Source organism: Pelobates fuscus, chromosome 4, assembly GCF_036172605.1.
Source record: "Pelobates fuscus isolate aPelFus1 chromosome 4, aPelFus1.pri, whole genome shotgun sequence".
Classification (NCBI taxonomy): Eukaryota; Metazoa; Chordata; class Amphibia; order Anura; family Pelobatidae; genus Pelobates; species Pelobates fuscus.
In genome coordinates this window covers 327,644,180-327,667,993 of record NC_086320.1, presented here as the reverse complement: position 1 = coordinate 327,667,993, position 23,814 = coordinate 327,644,180, and the positions used below count along the sequence as shown (strand labels likewise).

General features: G+C 40.4%; 1 protein-coding gene across 1 annotated transcript in view; it reads left to right on the top strand.

The window, feature by feature from the left end:
* HDAC9 (histone deacetylase 9) overlaps positions 1 to 23,814 on the top strand; it is a 581,709-nt gene that overhangs the window by 38,559 nt on the left and 519,336 nt on the right. Inside the window, exon 2 of the mRNA XM_063452394.1 lies at positions 8,073 to 8,144. Within this exon, the coding sequence (XP_063308464.1) occupies positions 8,132 to 8,144 (13 nt within the window). The 5' untranslated portion in view covers positions 8,073 to 8,131. The remainder of the gene's footprint in view (positions 1 to 8,072; positions 8,145 to 23,814) is intronic.

Sequence of the window (23,814 nt, the reverse complement as noted above, 5' to 3'; positions counted from 1 at the left end):
CCTACGCCGTCAGTTACAGCCCTGGCACTTCCAACAAACTTGCAAAAATGGACATGAGAAAATCCTGCTCTGATGCTGATTTCATCCACCACATATTGATTTTCCATTCATATTATTCTATCCTCCAAGCCAGACAAAAATACTTCTCTACTCTTTCCTCCAACCCTAAACAGCATTTTACCTACCTACCTTCAGCTCTATCCTCTACTCACCTGCAGCACCTTGATAGTCTGACTTCAGTGCTAAAAACCTTGCAGACTACTTGTAAAAAAGTATGTATATAGGTTTCAGCGCTAAGTAGATAATCCCCTTAGAATTAAAAAAGGTGCATTTGTATGCCAAAATAGGAAAGTCATATAACAAAGTGTCCAAATATATAAAAAATATATGTACAGTTCTGTAACAAAGTCCTGAAAAAAAGGAAGTCCAGATAACATAGTAATATGTAGGAGCTCAGAGAAATGTAGAAATACCATTGAAGAAAAGAAACAGAGAAAGATACATAGCGTAATTCTGTATCGACATTTATTATCCAAGAGACAGGAACAAATAAGGTCCCCCCCCCCAACTTAAAACTCTTACACTAAAAAAATCTTGAACTCATCGTAATAGATGATGCAAGAAAAAATAGCACCCTATCAACGCGTTTCGCCCTTCTGCCGAGGGCTTTTTCCTGATCTTGAAAAAGCCCGCGGCAGAAGGGCGAAACGCGTTGATAGGGTGCTATTTTTTCTTTTACAACATCTATCTGCAGCAGAAGTGCTTAGCAGAAGTCGGACTTACAGCCAGCGTTTTGCCACTAAGATCATCTATTACGATGAGTACAAGATTTTTTTAGTGTAAGAGTTTTAAGTTGGGGGGGACCTTATTTGTTCCTGTCTCTTGGATAATAAATTTTGATACAGAATTACGCTATGTATCTTTCTCAGTTTCTTTTCTTCAAAAGTATTTCTACATTTCTCTGAGCTCCTACATATTACTACGTTATCTGGACTTCCTTTTTTACAGAACTGTACATATATTTTTTATATATTTGGACAATTTGTTATATGACTTTCCTATTTTGGCATACAAATGCACCTTTTTTAATTCTAAGGGGATTATCCACTTAGCGCTGAAACCTATATACATACTTGTTTTTTAGAATTGGGAAAATTCTTTTTCTGTTTTAGCAGCTATTATTGTGTGAGTACCTGCGGACTGCGGTACTACATTTACTGTATTATCTTGATTGTTTATCGACTTTTTACGTCGGTCTTTTATTTTCAACTTGCGCTCTCTTTTCAACTATTTTTTACTTGTAAAAAAAACTATTACTATATGAAGCAACATCTCAACATAAACGTACAATGTTCAGCCTCCTCCCCCACCCACCATCACTGAGACTCAACCAATATGCAGAATATAGCATTGTAAATAAAGTACAGACCAGGGCAATCCAGAAGGTGATGCAGGTCAGGAACAAGGTTAATCCCAGCAGCAAATGTTCAGAGGTGAGTAAACTTAGACAAGGATCAATAATTGGGAAGCACATCTTACACGTAAAACAATCCTCATATGTACCAGCTCAACGGTCTTAGAACAATTGATCTGACAAAAACAGGTATCAGGTAGAAACAATAATTTATTCCAGTATAAAACTACTTTATTGTAAAGGAAGGACCTTATACATGTGTCTGGACCACCACCAACTCTAACGTTTTGAACGCAAGCCCGTACTTAAGTTAGAGTCCTTTAATATTGTGACAAAAGGGAATCTGATATATCACACGGCACAAGAGGCAGAGCCTCTTCCCTCCAGTTGGGACCAAACAGAGTTTGTGATACAGACTGTCATGCTGATATATCTGCTAGGCCGATCTAAATACTTGTTTGTTGTCAGGGTGGATGTGCACAAAGTGGGAACTGTAACAAATAATACAGTTGTATATTGTGTGCTGATTTTTTAAAAACCCTGGTTCCTGTAAAAGAAAGTCAGTTGCTGTTTGCACCAAGAAGAAGCGTGTTTTGTCTCTTTCTTGAGGTGTCACAGGTATATTGCTTTGCATTGTCCTCTATAGAGTAGTTTTTCATAGAGCATTGCCAGAGGACTAGATAGATAGAATATCCTGTAGTAACTGGAGATATCAGGGCAGTGTACCCTGCATTGCCAGTGGATAAAGTGGATAAAGCTCGAGTCATAGCACTTAGTATAGCAATCAGCTGTGCAAGTTAACGCAAGTACCAACAGATGAAATGAACTGTTGCACCTTCGGTAACAGGAACACCAGGGCTTTATTGTCACAAATGTCTCTTACTCATGACTGCCATAGCATGTTAGCACCAGTAGACCTTGTCTTCTATAGCACAAGCCTGCTGCCAGTGCTTTTTCTCAGTGCTGACTATTAGTGGAGCCAATTGATTGAGAGAGAGGATGTAATGTTGCATCTCCTTCTCACTTATGACCAGGCTCTTCATACAAACAGATATGCAAGGAAAGTATAGACTCCAACCAAGTTCCAAGGAAAGAAGGGACTGCTGTTGGCACCATGTTATCATGGATAAAAAAATATCTACTAGGGGAAGAGGGAGACCTAGAAAAATTTAAGCAAGGTTAGATAAAATTGACATAGGTAAAGTGGAAGTGTTAATTTGCATTATCAATGTGGTTGAGATGTTTTTATTTTCTCTATCGTCCAGGAACAACCCCAGTTTAGATCACATTGTTCATAAACACTTGGTGAGCAGAAGGAAAGACTCATCAAATCAGGCAAAGACTGATGACTTCATGGCAGTGTCCACAGGATGATTAGTGTGGACTCCATCACCACCAGTCTATTTAGCAGCCTTTTTATGTTCGCTTAGATTAAACTTCTGCTTAGTGATACCATCAATAGAGGTAGTGAGTCAAAGTACGTTGCCCTACATTGGGCGTTTGAGGGTGATGTCTCAGTACCCTGGCAGTGTTTACATGGACAAAAGTGGTGATGGAATAGGCCAACTGATATGCAAGATTGCCAGACTTTGTTGGCCTACAGTATTTTTTTCTCTCGACGAGTGATATAAGATAATTTTCGGGCCCAGAAAGCTGTCGATTGAGGAGAATTTTTATGGTGGATCATTTAATGTTTGTAGCTGGGTTGCTGATAATTAACATACTTGGAGCTTGATGAACACCCATTTCCAGGTGACATCGTTTGCACAAGCAGACTATGACCCATCATAGCCCTCATTTTATGTTGTCTATGGTGTACCTTCCATAATTGTTTCTCCTAAAGAAATATATTTTAACTAGATCAATCTAGCAGAGTGAAACTATAATCATCCGATCTTCATCTTCTGCATATTATAATAGGAGTCCCATAAAATAAAATTCCCTTGTGATACACATAAAACAGAACTTAAGAAAACTAAAGAAGGAATTCATTTTCTTAGCACAAAGGCTGTATCAGTAATAATATTACCACTTAAATTCCGGAGACATCCCTGCTGCATAGCTGCAAAGCCAATTAGAAAGATTTGCAATATAACAGAACATACGCAAAGGATTTTATGATTGAAGAGCAGCAAGGAATATATAAAAGACAGAGGTTACTATGTAGCACTGTCAATCGGTTCGAGTGTGTAAAGGGGCTCGTCTTTAAATTAAAAGTCAAAATGATTAAATTGTGTTACTTCAATATAGCGTGTGTGCGCAAGCTAAACTTGCTCTGCTGTGAACAGAAATGACGTGCTTTGAATATTGTGTTTCTGTTATTTATAGTAGTCCCAAGAGAACGTAAAGGAAAATGCAGGGATTTTTCTGTTTCACGACTGTCCAGGAAACATATTGAAGAGGGTCTGAGTGATCCAGTCTATGAGTGGGACTCGTGGGAATCAATTTCACCTCAAATGATTCCTCCATTAGAGGCCCCAGCAAATTAAAAATTAAGTTTAAAAGGATATTATTTTCCATATACCATTGCTAAGATGGTTTGCCGGGGATGGAAAAATCCATTGATATTGCTCAAGTTGTAAAGGAAATGTGGCTTGCTTGGAAAATGTCCTAAGTAAAAGAAACATAAATCATATCATTTTAATTCTTTTTTTAAAATAAGGGTTATTCGCTAAATTTGGAATTCTGGAGAATTGCACATTTTAAGCCAAAATAGTAATACTGAAAATGTCTTCAGCAATTTTCTTTTTTTTAACATGGTTAGTTAGCTTGACCTAAAATTGCAATTTACAGCCATTCTTTTTTTTTATTATTTAGCTAAATCAATAATAATAACTTGATATGAAAACATAGATTTAAACATAATGTAATTTTAGTGCACGAATAAAAGATTTGCAAGATTCGTGGGACAATTCTCAAATGTGCTATAGTCTGGCTATTTTAGTCTATTTTTTTCTCCCATTCAGTATAATTTATTGTTAAGTTACCAAACCTTACCAGTGCTCAAAGTATACCGGCTTCAGAATGTGTGATAATTAGGTCAAGCATAGATTTTTTTTTTTTATTACTTCAATATTATTTATAATGTAAATTGAAAAAGAAATGACAAAATATTGTTTGCAAGATATAATGGGCAGTAGAATTAATAAAAGCACGTTTCTGGCAACCACTGGCATGCAGACAGGTATTAGTTCTTCTCATTCATGACCTAATGCAGTCATGGAAGGGAGACAAATCAAAGGGAGGAAAGTGACAGCAGTACTGCCACAATCAATGCAGCTTCCAGCTTCCATTCTGCCCGGGACATATAGGGTGAACTCCTGCAGTTTGTCCTGATACTCACATAGAAGCATTCACCTGGCGCAGAGACTATTATTAGCATTTGTATAGGGACAAAATGTTCTGCAGTGCTTTACAATGATAGGAAACTGATATGAAGGAGAACTTGCTCAAATGAGCTTGCAGTCTCGGAGGAATCGATGTAGGTGTCTTGCCCATGGACACTTACTGGAATTCAAACCTGGGTTTTCCAGTTATAAGACAATACTGTTACCACCAGCATGATACAAACTTTCTACAGTCGACATAGTATGCTACTGCTAAACCCAAGGGAAGTGTGCTCTGAAAATGAGTTTGTATAATTGTGAAATATTGAGATTGAATGTCAGTGTGTCTGCGTGTGTCCTTGTGTTATTGAAAGTGTTAGTGTGCGTTTTATGCAGAGCTCAAAATTTTAACTCGCCCATTAGCTGTTGGCAAGTGAAATATTCACAACTAGAGATAGGTACAGACTTTTTTTGTTGGGAACTATTGCGCATACAGACCTACCAGTTATGGACACATTGCAACTTTGTATTTTTTTGGCTTTAGTCATACAAAGGGAAGTTCTATTTCCTGAATATAGTTGGCAGCATCTGATATTTGGATTTCAATTCAAGGAATTGTTTGTTCCTATCTATACACGCGAAAATATGGTTTTGTAACCATATAACAAAGTCTGGTTGAGGAAGCAACTCGAATTATAAATAAAAAGTAGTGGTAAGGTGAGGGATGAAAGGTCTGAAGAACAGTTATAGAATATGGAACACAGTAAAATTTAAATTCAGAAGTAGTTATTAAAAAATAAACAAACTGGTGGTCTCTCGACACTCTTACTTTTTGGAAAATAAATTTGTAGCATCAGTATGACTTATAAACAAACCGGTGGTCTCTCGACACTCTTACTTTTTGGAAAATAAATTTGTAGCATCAGTATGACTTAACTTTTTTTTTAAATGAAAAATAAGTTGCAAAAATCTTTAGTTAATAATAAAGCCCACTAGCATGGACACACATTGCTGTAACCCAACCTAATGTATCACATGTATAATGACATGTTTTCAGAACTTCAGAAATATGATGTCAATTAAAGGGACATACAGTTCACCTATTATCTCCTAATGGATAGAACAAAAGATGCATTTAAGAATATATACAAAACCCATAAAATATAAAAGTAATAAATATTAAAAAATATACTAACATTTTAAGTGCCTGTCTATTACACTTATAATTAGGGCCTCTGCAAGGAAATATTCCCAGACAAGGAAGTGACTCAGCCAATCATGAGGCTTGCTTAACTCTGTAAACAGTGCTGAGTTTATACCATAAGTCTCAGGACATCAAATATTTTGGAAGTTCAATTGTCACCTTTCTACCATAGAAATTAATTGCTGCAATTAGGGAGTGAAAGACAGAAACACTGTGTTTGTGGAATAAAACTGTATTCAAATGATTATGAAAATGAAACATAGCATAACTAAACCTAATACTTAGTACCTAACATGTAGGTTGCCTGTAGGGTCTCCTTAATTCATATTTAAGGAATTTATCTATTGACTGTTAATGGTACACTGCTTGTATTGTACATGCTTCTCAACGGGAACCAAAACCATTCTCATGCCTGGTGTAACTGAAACAGGAACAGATAAAAAATGTCATAATGTAAAACTGTTTCTGAAAATACATTTCTATGGAAATACAGAATTTCAGTTTAGCTTGTAAAGTGTTTTAAAGATCAGATTTTGAATGACAAGTACATGAAAATTGTTAATATCTCCCAAGTTTATTTGTTTTGTTTGTGCGCAGAGAGTGTATAGCTTTTAATTTCTGTATATGTATCATTATGTGATAAATACAGTCAGTAGTGGACAAAATTGTTTAAATAGCACATACAGGTTATGTAGTGGTTTTCAGAGTACTTCAGCCAATGGAGATACAAAGTACTAGATGGTACTACACTGTGAAGATAGAATTTTTATCATGATGTTTGAAGTGGACAGAAATGTTTTAACTAGGTAGATATGTTTGAATTGGGAAGAGGGTGCTGATATATCCTGTAACATTTTATCTGAATTTGATATATAGAGATCTGTTGGTTTCGGAAACACCGCCACTTCCTAAGCCCCCCCCCCCCCCCCATGTTCTCCCTCACTCTATGGGGTTCAATATGACCCACATATTAGCATAATGGAGATTAAAATCTCCCGAATGCCCTTACTCGCTATACCGCGAGTAGGAGGATGTCTACTAAACAGTGAGCAGCTTGTGGCTGTTCACTTTTCTAAAAAAACAAGCTCCCCACATCCAGAATCAATTAATGTGGGACCTAGTACAGGGGAGAACCTGTACTGGGGGCTAAACAAAGGAAAGGGCCCCCTCCGGGGCCCCCACCCATGAGTGGGGAAGTGAGGGCCGCAATAACAAAAGGGGAGGGGCATACTGCCTCCCCTCAGTCCCCACCTATGAGCGGCGGGTGGGAGCCCTAAGTAACAAAAGGGGGGGGTGAGGGCGTATTATCAAATGTATTCTGCCCTGGGACACCCATTTACCCATCTCTACCATTGCATGTTGATGTATTGGAGTCATATATGGCTCCTTTTATGGGAAAGCTGTGTAGTTGATCTTTCTTTGTCCCTGCCTTGATAGATCTATGTGTCCTCAAGTACAACTTTCACCGTGCTCCTTTCTAAACCTTGCTTTGTTTTTGGTCCTTCTAAACTGCATTCCAACTGGTAAAGTGTTTCTCTTGACCTTTGGCAAGGAGTGTTAGTAGTCTTAGTCTTATACTGTATCTGTGTCAAAAGTGTAGAACTTTTGTTCTACACTTTTGACATGTTTTGATCTTGTTTCCCTGTTTGTCATCAGTATAGTATTATTATACACACTGGACGTTAGCAAATTGATGAGTCACTCAAACTCTGAAGCCAAATTTAAACCACAGGGTTGGCTGATGTTCCATTCAGACACCATGGCTTGACCTTTGGTAGCAGGTACCTCTGCTGCCATTCCACACAATAATTTGTGGTATCTTATTGGATTAAAATACACAGATGTGACACGGTGCAGAATACCAGAGATGCAGCTCTTCGTTAAGGTACCATTTACATTTCCTGGGAATATTTCTCTTTGCATTCCATGACAATCTGTCAGAACTTTTCCAGATTCAAGTTAAGCATTAGCTCTGTCAACAAGATCAGCAGCTGATGAGAGCCATAAATAATGTACATTTTGAATCCAAAATAATGAAGAAAGAGAACATATATACACAAGTAACATTTGATAAGTGACATCTGCATGTGTTAAAAACATAGCTTAAACGTTTCTTCCTCATTTTTAGGTTTGCTCTTGAAACTGATCATTTAAAGATCTCCATACTACAGCAAACTCTGTCATTTGATGTCCATCAAAGGTGAGTAACATGTCTTCTCCAACAATGAGCTCCACTGCACAGCCAGGTTAGCCAATCTTTAATGATTTTTTAGTGTCATAACAGACTTTATCAAGTAGCCTATCTGTCTGTTGATTATTATTATTATTGGTATTTATATAGCGCCAACTGATTTCACAGTGCTTTACAATATTATGAAAGGGGGGGAAATTTACAATAAATGAGACATTTACACATTGACATAGAAATAGGTAAATGAGGACCATGCTCAAATGAGCTTACAGTCTGGAGGAGGTGGGATACAAATACACAACAGGGCAGCAAGGGTGACAGCCACCAAACAAGGTGGAAAAGTATCAGAGCTGGAGGTAAGAGTGGAGTATGGCTCTTTAGGAGGGCAAGAGACAGATTTGGATAAGTATAGATTGTGACAAACTTCCCTTCCCACGTGAGTTTGCCACAAGCTCCTGGAGGAGCCTGCTTGCTAGCTTCCTGCCCACAGACTATGGGCTCTGCAGGGAAACCTGTAAAATACTGTTTAACTGGCTCCACTGACACCCTCCCAGCAGAAGAGCTGGCATCAGGTCAGAGCGCAGCTGGCCTCTGCCCTACCTGTCCATTGGTTCCGGGGCTTGATGAAAAACAGGCCAACCCAGCTGAAACGCTGGCTATGAGCACCACTGGCCTCTGCCCACCAAGCAGGATGGCTCCATAAATGAGGTCCAGGGAGAGGAGATTGTCAGTCCCACTCCCCAGCGGCAGTATAGTTTAAAGGGAGAAAGGACAACAGGTCCCTCTCCCCAGCTGCTGGAGTTACCCCCTAGAGCGGGAATTGCCTACGTCCCCAGCAACAACTTGGTCCACAGGGAGGAAGTGCAGCCGGGTTATTTCCCAGCAGGACCCTGGATTTTCAAATGAGAGCTTGTGGCCGGAGTGTAGCGGTACTTACCTTATCCGGGGGCCGGCCGAGGTCCTCAGTTCCCACCGCCTGCGGGATGCGGTCATGTGTCCCGTCTAGCTCCAAGAGCACGTCTCGGGCACTCTCTTAAAGGGGAAGTGGGAGCCGTAAATTAAAACGGTCTCCCATTGGCCCCTGTCATCCCACATTCCCCATACACTCACATTTTGGGGACGTGGATATGACAGGGGCCAATCAAATTAAATGTTAGGGTATTTATACTTACCTCTCCCTTAACTCCCTGCCCTATCGTGGTTTCTGTTTCAGTTCCCTTTAGCGCTTGTTGTGTTTAGTTGTGATTTTTCGTACTTGACCTTGGCTTTGTATTTGACTCCGTCTATCTCTTTATCCCTGTTTTGTACTGTTTGCCGGCTTGCTGATTACTGTGTACCAGACCTTGGCTAGTTCTTGTTTTTCACTGTCTCTTTGTACCCTTGACCTCAGATCGTTCCTGACTCTGTATTTCTCTCCTCTACGTCTAGTCCGGCCATTCTAAGGTCCGGTAAGACGTATCTCTGCTTTATATTGTCAATTGTTGGACTAAATCTTCCGAGTTGGGGTAAACTACCGTGACATTACGATAGGGCCTTGGAACCCGCAGATTTAGCTCAGCAAATGGCTTCTCATTAGGCTAGATTTGTAGAGCAGGATCACCGTATGGATAGATATCTAGAACTACTCCGGTAACCGTACCAGATCCTTATGCACCAACTTACTGATAAAGCACTTGAGTGGGCAAATCCTATTTGGGAGGCTAATGGACCTATGGTGCATGATTTCAATAGCTTCCTTACGGCTTTTCGTAGAACCTTTGACACAACTAAAAGGTTGAAGAATGCCGCCAGAGCATTAATGAGAATCAAACAGGGATCTAGGTCTGTTGCTGACTATGCTATTCAGTTTCGTACCCTTGCTTCACAGGTAGATTGGACCAACAATGGGCTAACTACTGCATTTACGGAAGGTTTATCTGACACTATATTGGATGAGGTAGCGGCTAGGGATCTTCCTATCCCATTAGAGGACATTATCGACTATCTCATTGATATAGACAATAGGATTCGCGACAGACTCTATACTAAGAATAGGAATAAACGTTTTGTTACTTTAAATACTCCTAGAGTTACTAATCCTGAGAGTTTCAAGGTATCAGAGGAGGAACCCATGCAATTAGGGGTTGCCAAAATCTCTGATGCTGAAATATTTTATAGGAGAAAGGAGGGACTTTGCCTGTATTGTGGTAGGAAGGGCCATATGCTAAAAGAATGTCCTGTGCTTCCGGAAAACTATAGCACCTAAGACCATATAGGGGACTGGCCTTGGGTGTGATATCTAAGTCCCCAAAATTGCCTCTTAACCGATTACTTCTCCCTGTTTCTCTACATATGGAAAATAATTGCATAGCTGGGAACATACTAGCCCTGGTCGATTCAGGGGCAGCTGAGAATTTCATAGATTCTGGTTTTGTTAGGGAGAACAATATACCCATTAGAGAGATGAAGACACCCTTGGCCCTTGAGGCCATAGATGGTAGACCATTATGCTCCCCAATTATTACTCATGAAACTGAACCGTTGCATATGTATACAGGGATTTTACACTTGGAAACCATTCGGTTTCAGGTCATTACCTCTCCTTCCTCTCACATCGTGTTAGGGTATCCATGGTTACGTTCTGACAATCTCATTTTTGACTGGGAGTCAGGACAAATAGTATCTTGGAATGATGCATGCCAAGAGTCTTGTATCGTTAAAATCACCCCTTTAAATTCTATTAATGTTCCTACTACTCCTCCTTTGTCTACTGCTATACCTCCTCAGTACTTATCTCTCAAGACTGTCTTCGATAAAAGGGAGGCTGACAAATTACCGCCTCATAGACCCTACGATTGCGCTATCGATTTATTGCCTGGCACTATACCTCCTAAAGGTAGGGTGTATCCTTTATCTCCTCAAGAAAACCGTTTCATGGAGGAATATATTAAAGAATCTCTACAAAAGGAGTTTATAAGGAGATCCTCTTCTTCGGCTGGGGCTGGGTTCTTCTTTGTGTCGAAAAAGGAGGGCGATTTGAGACCTTGTATCGATTATAGGGGTCTAAATAAAATCACCATAAAAAATGCTTACCCTATACCTTTAATCACAGAATTATTTGACAGGCTCAAACACGCAACTGTGTTTACTAAACTGGACCTTAGAGGTGCATACAATCTAATACGTATAAAGAAGGACCATGAATGGAAAACTGCATTCAATACTAACACTGGTCATTACGAATACACTGTGATGCCATTTGGTCTTTGTAATGCCCCAGCAGTGTTTCAAGAATTTATTAATGACGTCTTAGGGGAGTTTATTCACACATTTGTAATAGTGTAGTTGGACGACATATTAATATATTCAACGGATTTGCATACTCATCATATGCATGTTTAAACAGTTTTGAAATGTATATAGGATATAGAATGCACACCATAACAATCTCAAAAAAATATTTAAATTTTATTATGTACAAAAAAGTACCAGAATGTAAACATATAAGAAAAAATAAATATAAACAAAGTAACAGAAGTAAAGGCAGATACAATAAAATAATAGTAATAAATTACCACAAAAATCCTTACAAGCCTCAGACAGAAACACGAGTCACCAAACCCCCCCAACGTTTCGGCACCAACTGGCTGCCTTTATCAAGGGTACCTGTGATAATCCCAGGTACCCTTGATAAAGGCAGCCAGTTGGTGCCGAAACGTTGGGGGGGTTTGGTGACTCGTGTTTCTGTCTGAGGCTTGTAAGGATTTTTGTGGTAATTTATTACTATTATTTTATTGTATCTGCCTTTACTTCTGTTACTTTGTTTATATTTATTTTTTCTTATATGTTTACATTCTGGTACTTTTTTGTACATAATAAAATTTAAATATTTTTTTGAGATTGTTATGGTGTGCATTCTATATCCTATATACATTTGAATATTTAAAGCACTTGAGGGAGTGCTTATATGGTTTGCACCTGGCTGTTTTTATATTGTTTTGTCTCTCCATGTGCTGTTGATTTGTAAACAGTTTTGAAAACCCTTCTTGTAAACTAGAAAAACCCTTTATTGTAAACTAGAAAAATGCTTATTTGATCAATCCGAAATCCAGTTTTTGGGGTATTTAATTTCTGCTAAGGGTTTTCTTGTGGATCCCCAGAAGCTTTCTGCTGTCATAGAATGGCCTCTACCTCAAGGTTTGAGAGCCATTCAGCGTTTTCTTGGGTCTTCTAACTATTATAGACGCTTTATTAAAGGTTTTTCTTCTTTTGTAGCGCCCATAACCCGTATGACTAAAAAGGATGGTAATACTCGTGTCTGGTCCCCAGAGGCACTTGAGGCTTTTGAATTTCTTAAGACTATGTTCGCCTCTGCTCCTATTTTACAGCATCCTGTCCCTTCTTTGCCTTATATTCTTGAAGTTGATGCTTCTGATATTGAGGTAGGTGCTGTCTTATCTCAAAGAGAATCACCTGAAAAGCCATTACATCCTGGTGGCTTCTTTTCCAAACAGATGTCCAAAGCCGAAAGGAATTATGACATAGGCAATCGAGAACTCCTTGCTATTATTTTAGCACTTAAGGAGTGGAGACATCTATTAGAGGGTACTAAGGATCCCATCCTAATTTTTACGGATCACAAAAACCTTTCCTACCTTAGTGAAGCCAAAACATTGTCTTCTAGGCAGGCCAGGTGGTCACTGTTTTTATCTCATTTCAATTATATCATCACCTACAGACCAGGTGATCATAACACTAAAGCCGACGCTCTGTCCAGGCAATTCGAAACTACCGACAAACAAGAGTTTGATGATACCCCTGTCATTCCCCCGGACAGAATAATAGCTACTACGGTTCTGTCTATTTCTTCTTCACTATTGCAAGTTATACAGGCTAAACAAAACTTGGCACCTAGAGAGAGAACTGCTGATAAACTGTTCGTTGATGTCCCCGAAAGACAGGACAATATGTCATTATATCATGACACCAAAACTGCTGGACAGCCTGGTATTTCTAAAACCTTATCAGCAGTTTCTAGATACTTTTGGTGGGCTTCCTTACGCAAGGACGTCACCAATTACGTACAGGCATGTACTACTTGTGCCAGTATGAAGTCTTCTCATAGAGTTCATTGAGGGCTGTTGCACCCGTTGCCCATACCCGAGAGGCCTTGGTCCAATCTATCCATGGATTTTATTGTTGAATTGCCTCCTTTGAATGGTAAAATAGTCATCCTGATGATAGTGGATCAGTTTTCTAAGATGGCTCATTTTGTGTCTCTTGTCAAATTGCCCTCTTCCGAGGAACTTGCTTCTATCTTCGCCAGGGAGGTGTTTCGGTTGCATGGTATTCCTAAATCGATTGTATCCGATAGGGGTAGCCAATTTATTTCCAGGTTCTGGAAAGCCTTTTGTTCAGAGATTGGTACTTCTCTCTCATTTTCCTCTGCTTAAAACCCCCAGTCTAATGGAGCTGCTGAACGTGCCAACCAATCCCTAGAGCAGTATCTTCATTGTTTCGTATCCCACCATCAGAACAATTGGGCTGACCTTCTTCCTTGGGCTGAGTTTGCTCGTAATGACGCGGCTCATGAATCTTCCAGTAAAAGCCCTTTTTATGTTGTTTATGACCGGCATCCTGATGTTCTTCCGGCTGCATTCTCCTTACAGGGCATGCCAGTTCTATATGAGCATTTGGCTGGTTTACGTACTACTTGGGAGCAGGTTGAGCGTTCTTTGGTGGACTCTGCTGCTCGCCAAAAGGTTCAAGCTGACAAGCATCGCAGGGCGGCTCCATCCTATGTCGTGGGGGAGAGGGTTTGGCTTTCCACTCGCAATATTCGCCTTCGTGTGCCTTCTATGAAGTTGGCTCCTCGTTTTATCGGTCCTTTTCGAATCTTACATAGTTAATCCTGTTTCGTATGCCTTGGATCTTTCTAGGAACCTACGTATTCCGAACGTCTTTCACACCTCCTTGTTGAAACCCCTCCTGTGTAACCGTTATATCCGGCATGTTCCCCCTCCCCCTCCTGTTTCTGTGGAGGATCATGAGGAGTTCAAAGTAGCTGCTGTGCTTGACTCTAGTTTTCTCAGGGGTCGCCTCCAGTACCTGGTGCATTGGAGGGGCTATGGGCCTGAGGAACGCAGTTGGATTTCCGCTGACACTGTTCATGCTCCTCGCCTTGTGTGTTCCTTCCATTCTCATTTTCCTGCCACCGAAGTTGACTGACCGCTAGTCCTGATTTCATGAAACTGTTTTGGGCATAGGACCATGTGTGTGGTCTGTCAAATAATTGACTTTCATGGAAAAGTCGAACCCCTGAACCTATCTGGGTGACTTTTGGACATGTTGGTCACCCAGATAGGGGCTATCAGGGGATGTAACTTTTGTGGGGTTTTCATTTGCTTTGAAGGTACTTTTGGGGTGTTTGTAAATTGTATGTTTTTCTGTGCCTGGAGATAATTGTGTTTGTACAGTTCCTGACTCAATTATCTCCCAGGCACAGGGAAGGGATTACCCTGTTTTGTGTGGGAGATTCATGGACGTATTTTCTGTATCCTTGTACTGCATAAAAGCAGGTCATTGGGCCTGGATTAAACAGATCATTTTACCCCTTTATGCAGTCTAGGCTCGAGTTTGGGGGATTGGGAGCTATTTTCACACTCATAATCACTGTTTCACTTGGGATCTGGGAGAACGACAGCGGATATACTCAGTCGGAGTATAGGGGATCCGGCAGAAGTCCTTTCAGCGCAAGTTAGCAGTAAGGGTGCGAGCAGCGGACAGGAAAAGGTCATGGACAGAGCCAAGAGCCAGAGAAAGGGCATATCTATGAATCAGGGAAGAAAAGTAAGAATGGCTAGAGTTGGTTAGAGGTTTTTAGGTAAGGGTTAGTATTTTGAATTGACACCTATAGGATACAGGAAGCCAGTGTAAGGATTGACAGAGTGGCGAGGTATGGGAGGAGCGACGGGTGAGAAAGATCAGCCTGCCGGCAGCATTCATTACTGATTGTAGCGGGGCAGTTGGCTTTTGGTGAGACCAACTAGGAGAGAATAACATTAATCCATGCGAGAGATTACTAGAGCATGAACAAGCTCTTTGGCAGCATCTTGCGTGAGAAAGGGGCGGATGCGGGCAATGTTTTTAAGGTGGAAACGACAGGTTTTAGCAACATACTGGATATGTGGGGCATACACAGGAAACGTTTGGCTGAAGTTATTGCTGCCAAAGGAGATTCAACCAGTTATTAAATCCAAGGGTTCACATACTTTTTCCACCTGCACTGTGAATGTTTACATGGTGTGTTCAATACAAATATGGCAACATTTCATTTTTTGTGTGTTATTAATTTAAGCAGACTGTGATTGTCTATTGTTGTGACTTAGATGATGATCAGATCACATTTTAAGACCAATTTGTGCAAAAATCCATATCATGCCAAAGGGTTCACATACTTTTTCTTGCAACTGTATGTATAAAACCATAAGTTATAGCCTTCTAAGTTATTATATCAAACAGGACCATTTCTTCTCAACCAAGTAACTGTGTCTAAAACAGAAATCATGTTGCCTTCACCTGTCTCCCAGATGCATGGTCAATCTGTTCTTTCACACTATCAGAATAACACTAGTGGATCCCCTTCCATCTAGTCTTGGAATGCTCATATCACATAGAGGCAATCTAACATACACCTGAATATTATGTCACAAATGTATCCTCTACTAGTCCATGAATTCCTCATTACGCATTCCTACTAGTCCATAAATTCCTCATCTTATAAGGATCTTATATTTTAACAGCCACAGTGTAGCCAGTCCCAATGTATCATTATGAGGTGTTCAGTCCTTTAAATATGCTTGGATTTTTGAATTGCAGCATCACTTTAACTACTAACTACTATTAGATCGAGCCACTTTATTGTTGTATGGGTCTTGACTAGTCTATGCTCTTTAGACCTTAGTCCATGTATACACATGCCAACTTCAGATCCCGATCCTGTATGTACCAATCATGACCATCTTGCATTGTCCTCACTTTGTACTATCAAAGTTTCAGCATTCACAAGAATCTCAAGTCAGAAAACTTCAGTTGACACCAACTTTTAAGGTGAAGACACCATTTACACATCTACGCAGACAGATTTCAGTTCTTTATTACATAATAAATTATTTTCTAGAAGATGACTATATCGGCTCCAATCAAACTAACAGAAAGAGACAATAGCCTTGCTTTCATCCCATCTGTTCTCAATGGATCATAAATTAGACTTACTGACTACTCTGGTCAATAATCTCTTTGCCATTCAGTATTTGACCATGCCTCCTCACTACAGACAAGACCTTGATTAATTGGACTATATGAAAGCCACAATTGATTTAAAAAACATAATCCCTAACCCTTTCCATTTATTCTTACTGAAGTTAGTGTTAGTAATATATCATATTTCCATTAAATTAAAGGCATGTTTTATTCTTTACTTTAGTTAAATAATCAAACTTTTTTTTTTAGCATTCATTTTAGAAATAGCTCACTTTTTTTTACAGGTTCAAGACTTTATTTTTAGAGGAAATGGTCCGTATAACTGTAAATGAAGATATATGTAAACAGAATTATATTATCATATGATTCTCTACATAGAATATCCTTTATTTTCATAGATTTTGCATGTCTTTAGAATGATAAATATATGTTTGTTTCTTTTCGTTGGAGGCATGCAAAACATTTAACTGAAGTATTAAAACAGCAATTTTGCTTTACACAGAAAATAAAACAAGCCTTTAATTAGAGTTTTTTTAGTTGGGTTCCAGCTAATACAGATTTGAATTACCATTCAGCTGGGATTCCTGACTATAATTTGGAATTCAGATCCCCTGCTAAATAAAAAGTGGCATTAACTGTTTTTGTGAATTGATGTAATTAGTCTTGGTTAACAATTTACAAATCAACTATATAGATTTCGGCATTATTTTATAAATGGATATAACTTTACATCATAATATTCTATGTGCATGTATGTTTATATAGCTCCAAACGATTACTGCCGCTCTTTCAGAAGTATAAAATAAAATGTAGGTACAATTTAATCCAGTTATAATAAATTTGACGAGAGGAAATATGTTAACACCAAGCTGATGTTACCATTTTAATGTTTTATTTAATAGGTATTAACTATATCATAAAAAGGATGATGTATCTTCAGAAATGTACTTCATTGTTCCACATCATTAATGCAGTGATGTCATCCCTGTGAATTACAGGGTTTATAAACTTAATTCTGTCAATAACAATGTATACGTTACCAAAGAGCGATGGGACACTACCATTTAACAAACATACTCCTGATACCACTGGTCCAAACACCATGTCCAAATTCCAACAAGAGCGGCCATGAGAGACCAATAGAAGGAGCAGCTCTGTAACTACTGTAAAGTCCTTTTCAATCCTCTTCCACCCGGTCTTTTATCACATGCAAGAAAATAAAGATCCTTAGTGTTGACTGAGCTAGATTCTCCTTTTTATGGAGATGTTGACTTTGGGATGGTTTTGGTGTGCGTATGAGTCTCAATAAGGCAACCAGAAGCAAGAGCCAGCCCCCTCACCCCCCCATCAGAATGCAATGTGAGCCTTTTTGTTTGTTAACATTGTCCATGAATGTCTGTGTTTAATACAACTAAAGGCTGCATGATTGTATAGGAATTGTTGGAATCCTATTGGCATTCTTGCAATTTTAAGGTTTCTAAAATATAGTAGGTTAGAGGTTACTATTGTATGGATGGACGTAAAGCCCAGATTTGATTAGATTTATTTTGGGGCACTGTATGGGCATTGACATTTTCCAATAACAAAATGTTTATTTTTTAGGCAACTTTTCATATGTATGATTGTTTTCCAGAATCCTTTCAATATGATGCCAAATAACGACACTTGCATTATAGGACATCTACCAAACACTTAAGGGATCCTTTCTGTGTTTCTTGTTTTAGTTATAATTTTGTGTTCATTATAGTAATATTACTACTAATAATTGCTATCATTGTAAAGACCAGCAGCTCAACCTGCACAACACATTTGTTTGTAATGATATATTTAGATAAACAGAACCAAAAGGAATTAAGGGTCCTGTTCAAATAAACATGCAGAGAACTGATGGCTAAGCTTTGGACCCCAGATATTTGCTATATACATTTCCCATGATGCCAAGATGTACGTTCAGGAAGAAGATTGATAATATTACTTCTTAAGATACTTTTCCTTTGAAAAGCCAATATTTTTGGATATCCAATTTCAGAAATATTTTTGTTGTCTCCAGCCTCCCATTTTCTGGTCAATAGCCTTCGTACTCCCCCATGTCCATCCCCCACCTACTTTCTATTCTTCCAGAGTTGCTCTCTCTTTTTTCCCAGACCAATACGAGTATTCTTTACAGACCCATTTCCCTTGCTATTGCGTTGGTGGTCTACTTGTTCACTTTCTTCTTTGACCCTTTTATAGCTATTAGAATCAGTTTCTTCGGCCTTTTAATTATGAGTTGTAGAGCTCACCCTAATACACCTATTAAATGACAATAATTTAAGCTAAAGAGTGAATACCATTAATTAACTAGAACAGTTGATCTAATGCCTTATTTTTCAATGCATAATGCTTTTGGGCATTTAATACCAATAGTACTTTCCTTTTTTATATAAGGAGTTTAACATATTGTGACAAGTTAAAATGACACAATGGTTAATTGTCAAGTAAAAATTTAGAAAAAAAAGGATTAAATTGCTAAAATAATAGATGCCGTCTGCCACTGTATTGTTCTTTTAGGTATTATATTAGTATCATAATTATGCTGTTCTGATTGCTGCAAATGTATCATCCTCCATAATATAATGACCTTATAAAAATTAACCTCGATCAGCAGCATAATGCATGTACATTGTCTGCAAGTTAAAACAGCACATGTTGCAGAAGAGAAATGACTGCTATATTTTATAAAAAGCCTTTCAGTTTAAATATTTCTCTACTTTTACTATAGTTGCTGTACTGTGAATTTAGACTATAAAACACATCTTCGACAAGGATGTCTCCCCGCCGTACGTCAACTGCAGAGAGATTGATAGAAGATTTACAGTGATGCATCTATTGCTTTGGGGGAAAAAACTTATCCAAAGGGCATATTTCTTTTTTAGTGCATTTGTGGGTATGAAGTGTAAGAGATGGGGCTCTATATCCAAATTATTCATATAGGTTCTCTAATATTTTATATTCTAAAATAGCTGTACCTGTTTAATCACTGCTGGGCTCTGTGGACCTGTTAACAGAGACTGCAATTTTAGGCTTATAATCCCCTGATGATCATGCCCTAGAGTTTAATGTATTATCAGACCCATACTTTACTGCTTTGCAGGAAATAATGCTTCTGGGTGTCTCAGTTGTTTTTGCATTTTTTTTTCCGGCATATTTTAATTAATTTTATTTTTATTGTGCCACATATACAATGGAATGGCAAGTCAACAAGTCAGCGAAAAGAGAAACAACAATGCGTTTCTGATCATCAGACTACTAATCACATATAGGAAGAGCAGTCAACATAGCATTTTGCTGAGGAAACAAAGCAAGAAATGCAAAATGATTAACAAAGATGGCCAAAAGAGTTCAGAGAGAACGCCAGTTAAATGTTATCAGCAGTGGTGGTTAGACATGGACACTCAAGGCTATCAGGTTTAGAAAACTGATAGGTCAGTCCAGGAAGACAGGCATTGTGCAAAAACAGTTCTTGGAACCATCTCTCTACCACCAAAGCTTAGATTCAGTCAGATCTAGACAAACTAATAATTTAATAGGTCGGCTAAGAATCTCGGTAGAGAGAACCTCAAGAAGGAGTAATGTCCAAGAGAGGAACCTACTGCTCCTTGGTGAAGTGCAGCAGATAGTGTTGTATATGGTCCCATGTGAAACAAGTCATACAGTCTTTATATATAATAGTACTACTGTTGCTGTAGTTAATATGTATAGCTGCCTAACAACCTTGAAAGATTATTTAACACATTGTGTTGCAATTAGTAATGACCCGAACGGTTCGCTGGCGAATAGTTCCTGGCGAACATAGCTTGTTCGCGTTCGCCACAGCGGGCGAACATATGCGATGTTCGGTCCGCCCCCTATTCATCATCATTGAGTAAACTTTGACCCTTTACCTCACAGTCAGCAGACACATTCCAGCAAATCAGCAGCAGATCCTCCCTCCCAGACCCTCCCACCTCCTGGACAGCATCCATTTTAGATTCATTCTGAAGCTTCATTCTTAGTGAGAGGAGGGACAGTGTGCTGCTGCTGATTTAATAGGGAAATTGATAGCTAGGCTAGTGTATTCAGTGTCCACTACAGTCCTGAAGGACTCATCTGATCTCTGCTGTAATAACAGCACCCCAAAAAGCCCTTTTTAGGGCTAGAACATCAGTCTGCTTTTTTTTTTTCCTGTGTAATCTAATTAGTTAGTTGTCTGCAAGCGTGTGTGTCAGGCTCACATATCTGGTGTCACAATAGCTTGCATTTAAAAAACAACACAAAACTTTTTTGACTGTAATATAATAGCAGTCAGTTTCCTTCATACGTGTGCGTTTCAGGGCCTGCCAGGGCACAGTGTCACACCAGTTCAACTCATATCTGGTGTAACAGTAGTGTACAATTAAAAAAAAAAAAAAAGAATAAAATTTTGACTGTAATAGATTGAATAGCAGTTAGTTGTCTGCAAGCATGTGTGTCAGGCTCACAGCGTATACTGTGCCCACTTGCCCAGTGCCACCACTCATATCTAGTGTCACAATAGCTTGCATTTAACAAAAAAAAATTTTTTTGACTGTAATATAATAGCAGTCAGTTTCCTTCACACGTGTGCATTTCAGGGCCTGCCAGGGCACAGTGTCACACCAGTGCAACTCATATCTGGTGTAAAAGTAGTGTACATTTAAAAAAAAAAATACAATTTTGACTGTAATAGATTGAATAGCAGTTAGTTGTCTGCCAGCGTGTGTGTCAGGCTCACAGCGTATACTGTGCCCACTTGCCCAGTGCCACCATTCATATCTGGTGTCACAATAGCTTGCATTTAACAAAAAAAAACTTTTTTGACTGTACTTTAATAGCAGTCAGTTTCCTTCACACGTGTGCGTTTCAGGGCCTGCCAGGGCACAGTGTCACACCAGTGCAACTCATATCTGGTGTAACAGTAGTGTACATTTAAAAAAAGAATACAATTTTACTGTAATAGATTGAATAGCAGTTAGTTGTCTGCAAGCATGTGTGTCAGGCCTACAGCGTCTACTCTGCCAACTTCTGCCAGTGCACAGTGCCACTCATATCTGCTGTCACAGTAGCTTGCACGCATAGTACCACTAATCAAAAAAAAAGGACAGGCAGAGGCAGGCCACCCCACAGGGGCCTTCGTGGTTGTGGTGCTGTGATTCCCTTTGGCCCTAGAATAATGCCCAGTGTTCAGAGGCCATGACCCTGAACTCGAAAAGTTCTGAGGACATAGTTGACTGGCTAACACATGACACCCAATCTTCTACAGCTTCCGCTCGGAACCTTGACGCACCATCCTACTCCAGCTTAGCATCGGGCACCTCTCAAGTTACCACTCGCCCGCCTGCCGCCACCACCAACACTAGCACCACAGCCGCTTAACTTGATATGTCAGAGGAATTATTTACACATTAGTTGGTAGAAATGAGTGATGCGCAAGCATTATTGCCAGAGGATGTAGGTAACAGGGATATGTCTCAGTCAGGCAGCATTACACACATGGACGTACGGTGTGATGATGATGATGTTGTACCCGCTGCTGCTTCCTTTGCTGAGTTGTCAGATACAAGTGAAGCGGTTGATGATGACGATGCGTCCGTGGATGTCACGTGGGTGCCCGCTAGAAGAGAAGAAGAACAGGGGGAAAGTTCAGATTGGGAGACAGAGAGGAGGAGGAGACAAGTTGGAAGCAGGGGAGGTCGTCGCAAGGAGCTAGTGGCACAGTCAGACAGCATGCATCGGCACCCGGGGTCAGCCAGACAGCACGCCAATCAACGCATGCTGTTGCCACCACCAGAATGCCGTTATTGCAGAGCTCAGCAGTGTGGCATTTTTTGTGTGTGTCTGCCTCTGACAACAGCGATGCCATTTGCAACCTGTGCCAAAAGAAACTGACTCGTGGGAAGTCCAACACCCACCTAGGTACAACTGTTTTGCGAAGGCACACGATCGCACATCACAAACGCCTATGGGATCAACACATGAGTACAAGCAGCACACAAACTCAAAGCCGCCATCCTCCTCCTGGTCCAGCATCTTCAGCCACGTCAACCACTGCTGTCCGCCTTGCCCCCTCTCAACCATCCGCCACTCCGTCTCTCGCCTTGAGCAGTTCCTGCTCATCTGCAGAGCTCAGCAGTGTGGCATTTTTTGTGTGTGTCTGCCTCTGACAACAGCGATGCCATTTGCAACCTGTGCCAAAAGAAACTGACTCGTGGGAAGTCCAACACCCACCTAGGTACAACTGTTTTGCGAAGGCACACGATCGCACATCACAAACGCCTATGGGATCAACACATGAGTACAAGCAGCACACAAACTCAAAGCCGCCATCCTCCTCCTGGTCCAGCATCTTCAGCCACGTCAACCACTGCTGTCCGCCTTGCCCCCTCTCAACCATCCGCCACTCCGTCTCTCGCCTTGAGCAGTTCCTGCTCATCTGCCCACAGTCTGGTGTCTGTCAAGGACATGTTTGAGCGTAAGAAGCCAATGTCACCAAGTCACCCCCTTGCCCAGCGTCTGACAGCTGGCTTGTCTGAACTCTTAGCCTGCCAGCTTTTACCATACAAGCTGGTGGAGTCTGAGGCGTTCAAAAAATTCGTAGCTATTGGGACACCGCAGTGGAAGATACGCGGCCAAAATTTCTTTGCACAAAAGGCAATCCCCAACCTGTACTCGATTGTGCAAAAGGAAGTAATGGCATGTCTGGCACACAGTGTTGGGGCAAGGGTCCATCTGACCACTGATACCTGGTCTGCAAAGCATGGTCAGGGCAGGTATATCACCTACACTGCACATTGGGTAAACCTGCTGACGGCTGCCAAGCATGGAATGCGTGGCTCTGCAGAGGAGTTGGTGACACCGCCACGACTTGCAGGCAGGCCTGCTGCCACCTCCTTTACTCTTCCTACTCCATCCTCTTCCATAACCTCCTCGGCTGAGTCCTCTTCTGCTGCTGCGTCTTGCTCCACATCAACGGCATCCCCCCAGCTCCCCAGGTACTATTCCACATCCCGGATACGGCAGTGTCACGCCGTCTTGGGGTTGACTTGCCTGAAAGCAGAGAGTCACACCGGATCAGCACTCATGTCCGCCTTGAACGCACAGGTGGATCAGTGGCTGACTCCGCACCAACTGGAGATCGGCAAAGTGGTTTGTGACAACAGAAGAAATTTGTTGGCGGCATTGAATTTGGGCAAGTTGACACATGTGCCGTGCATGGCACATGTGTGTAATCTGATTGTACAATGCTTTGTGCTTAAGTACCCAGGCTTACAGGACGTCCTGAAGCAGGCCAGGAAGGTGTGTGGCCATTTCAGGCATTCCTACATGGCCATGGTGCACTTTTCAGATATCCAGCGGCGAAACAACATGCAAGTGAGGCGCTTGATTTGCGACAGTCCGACAC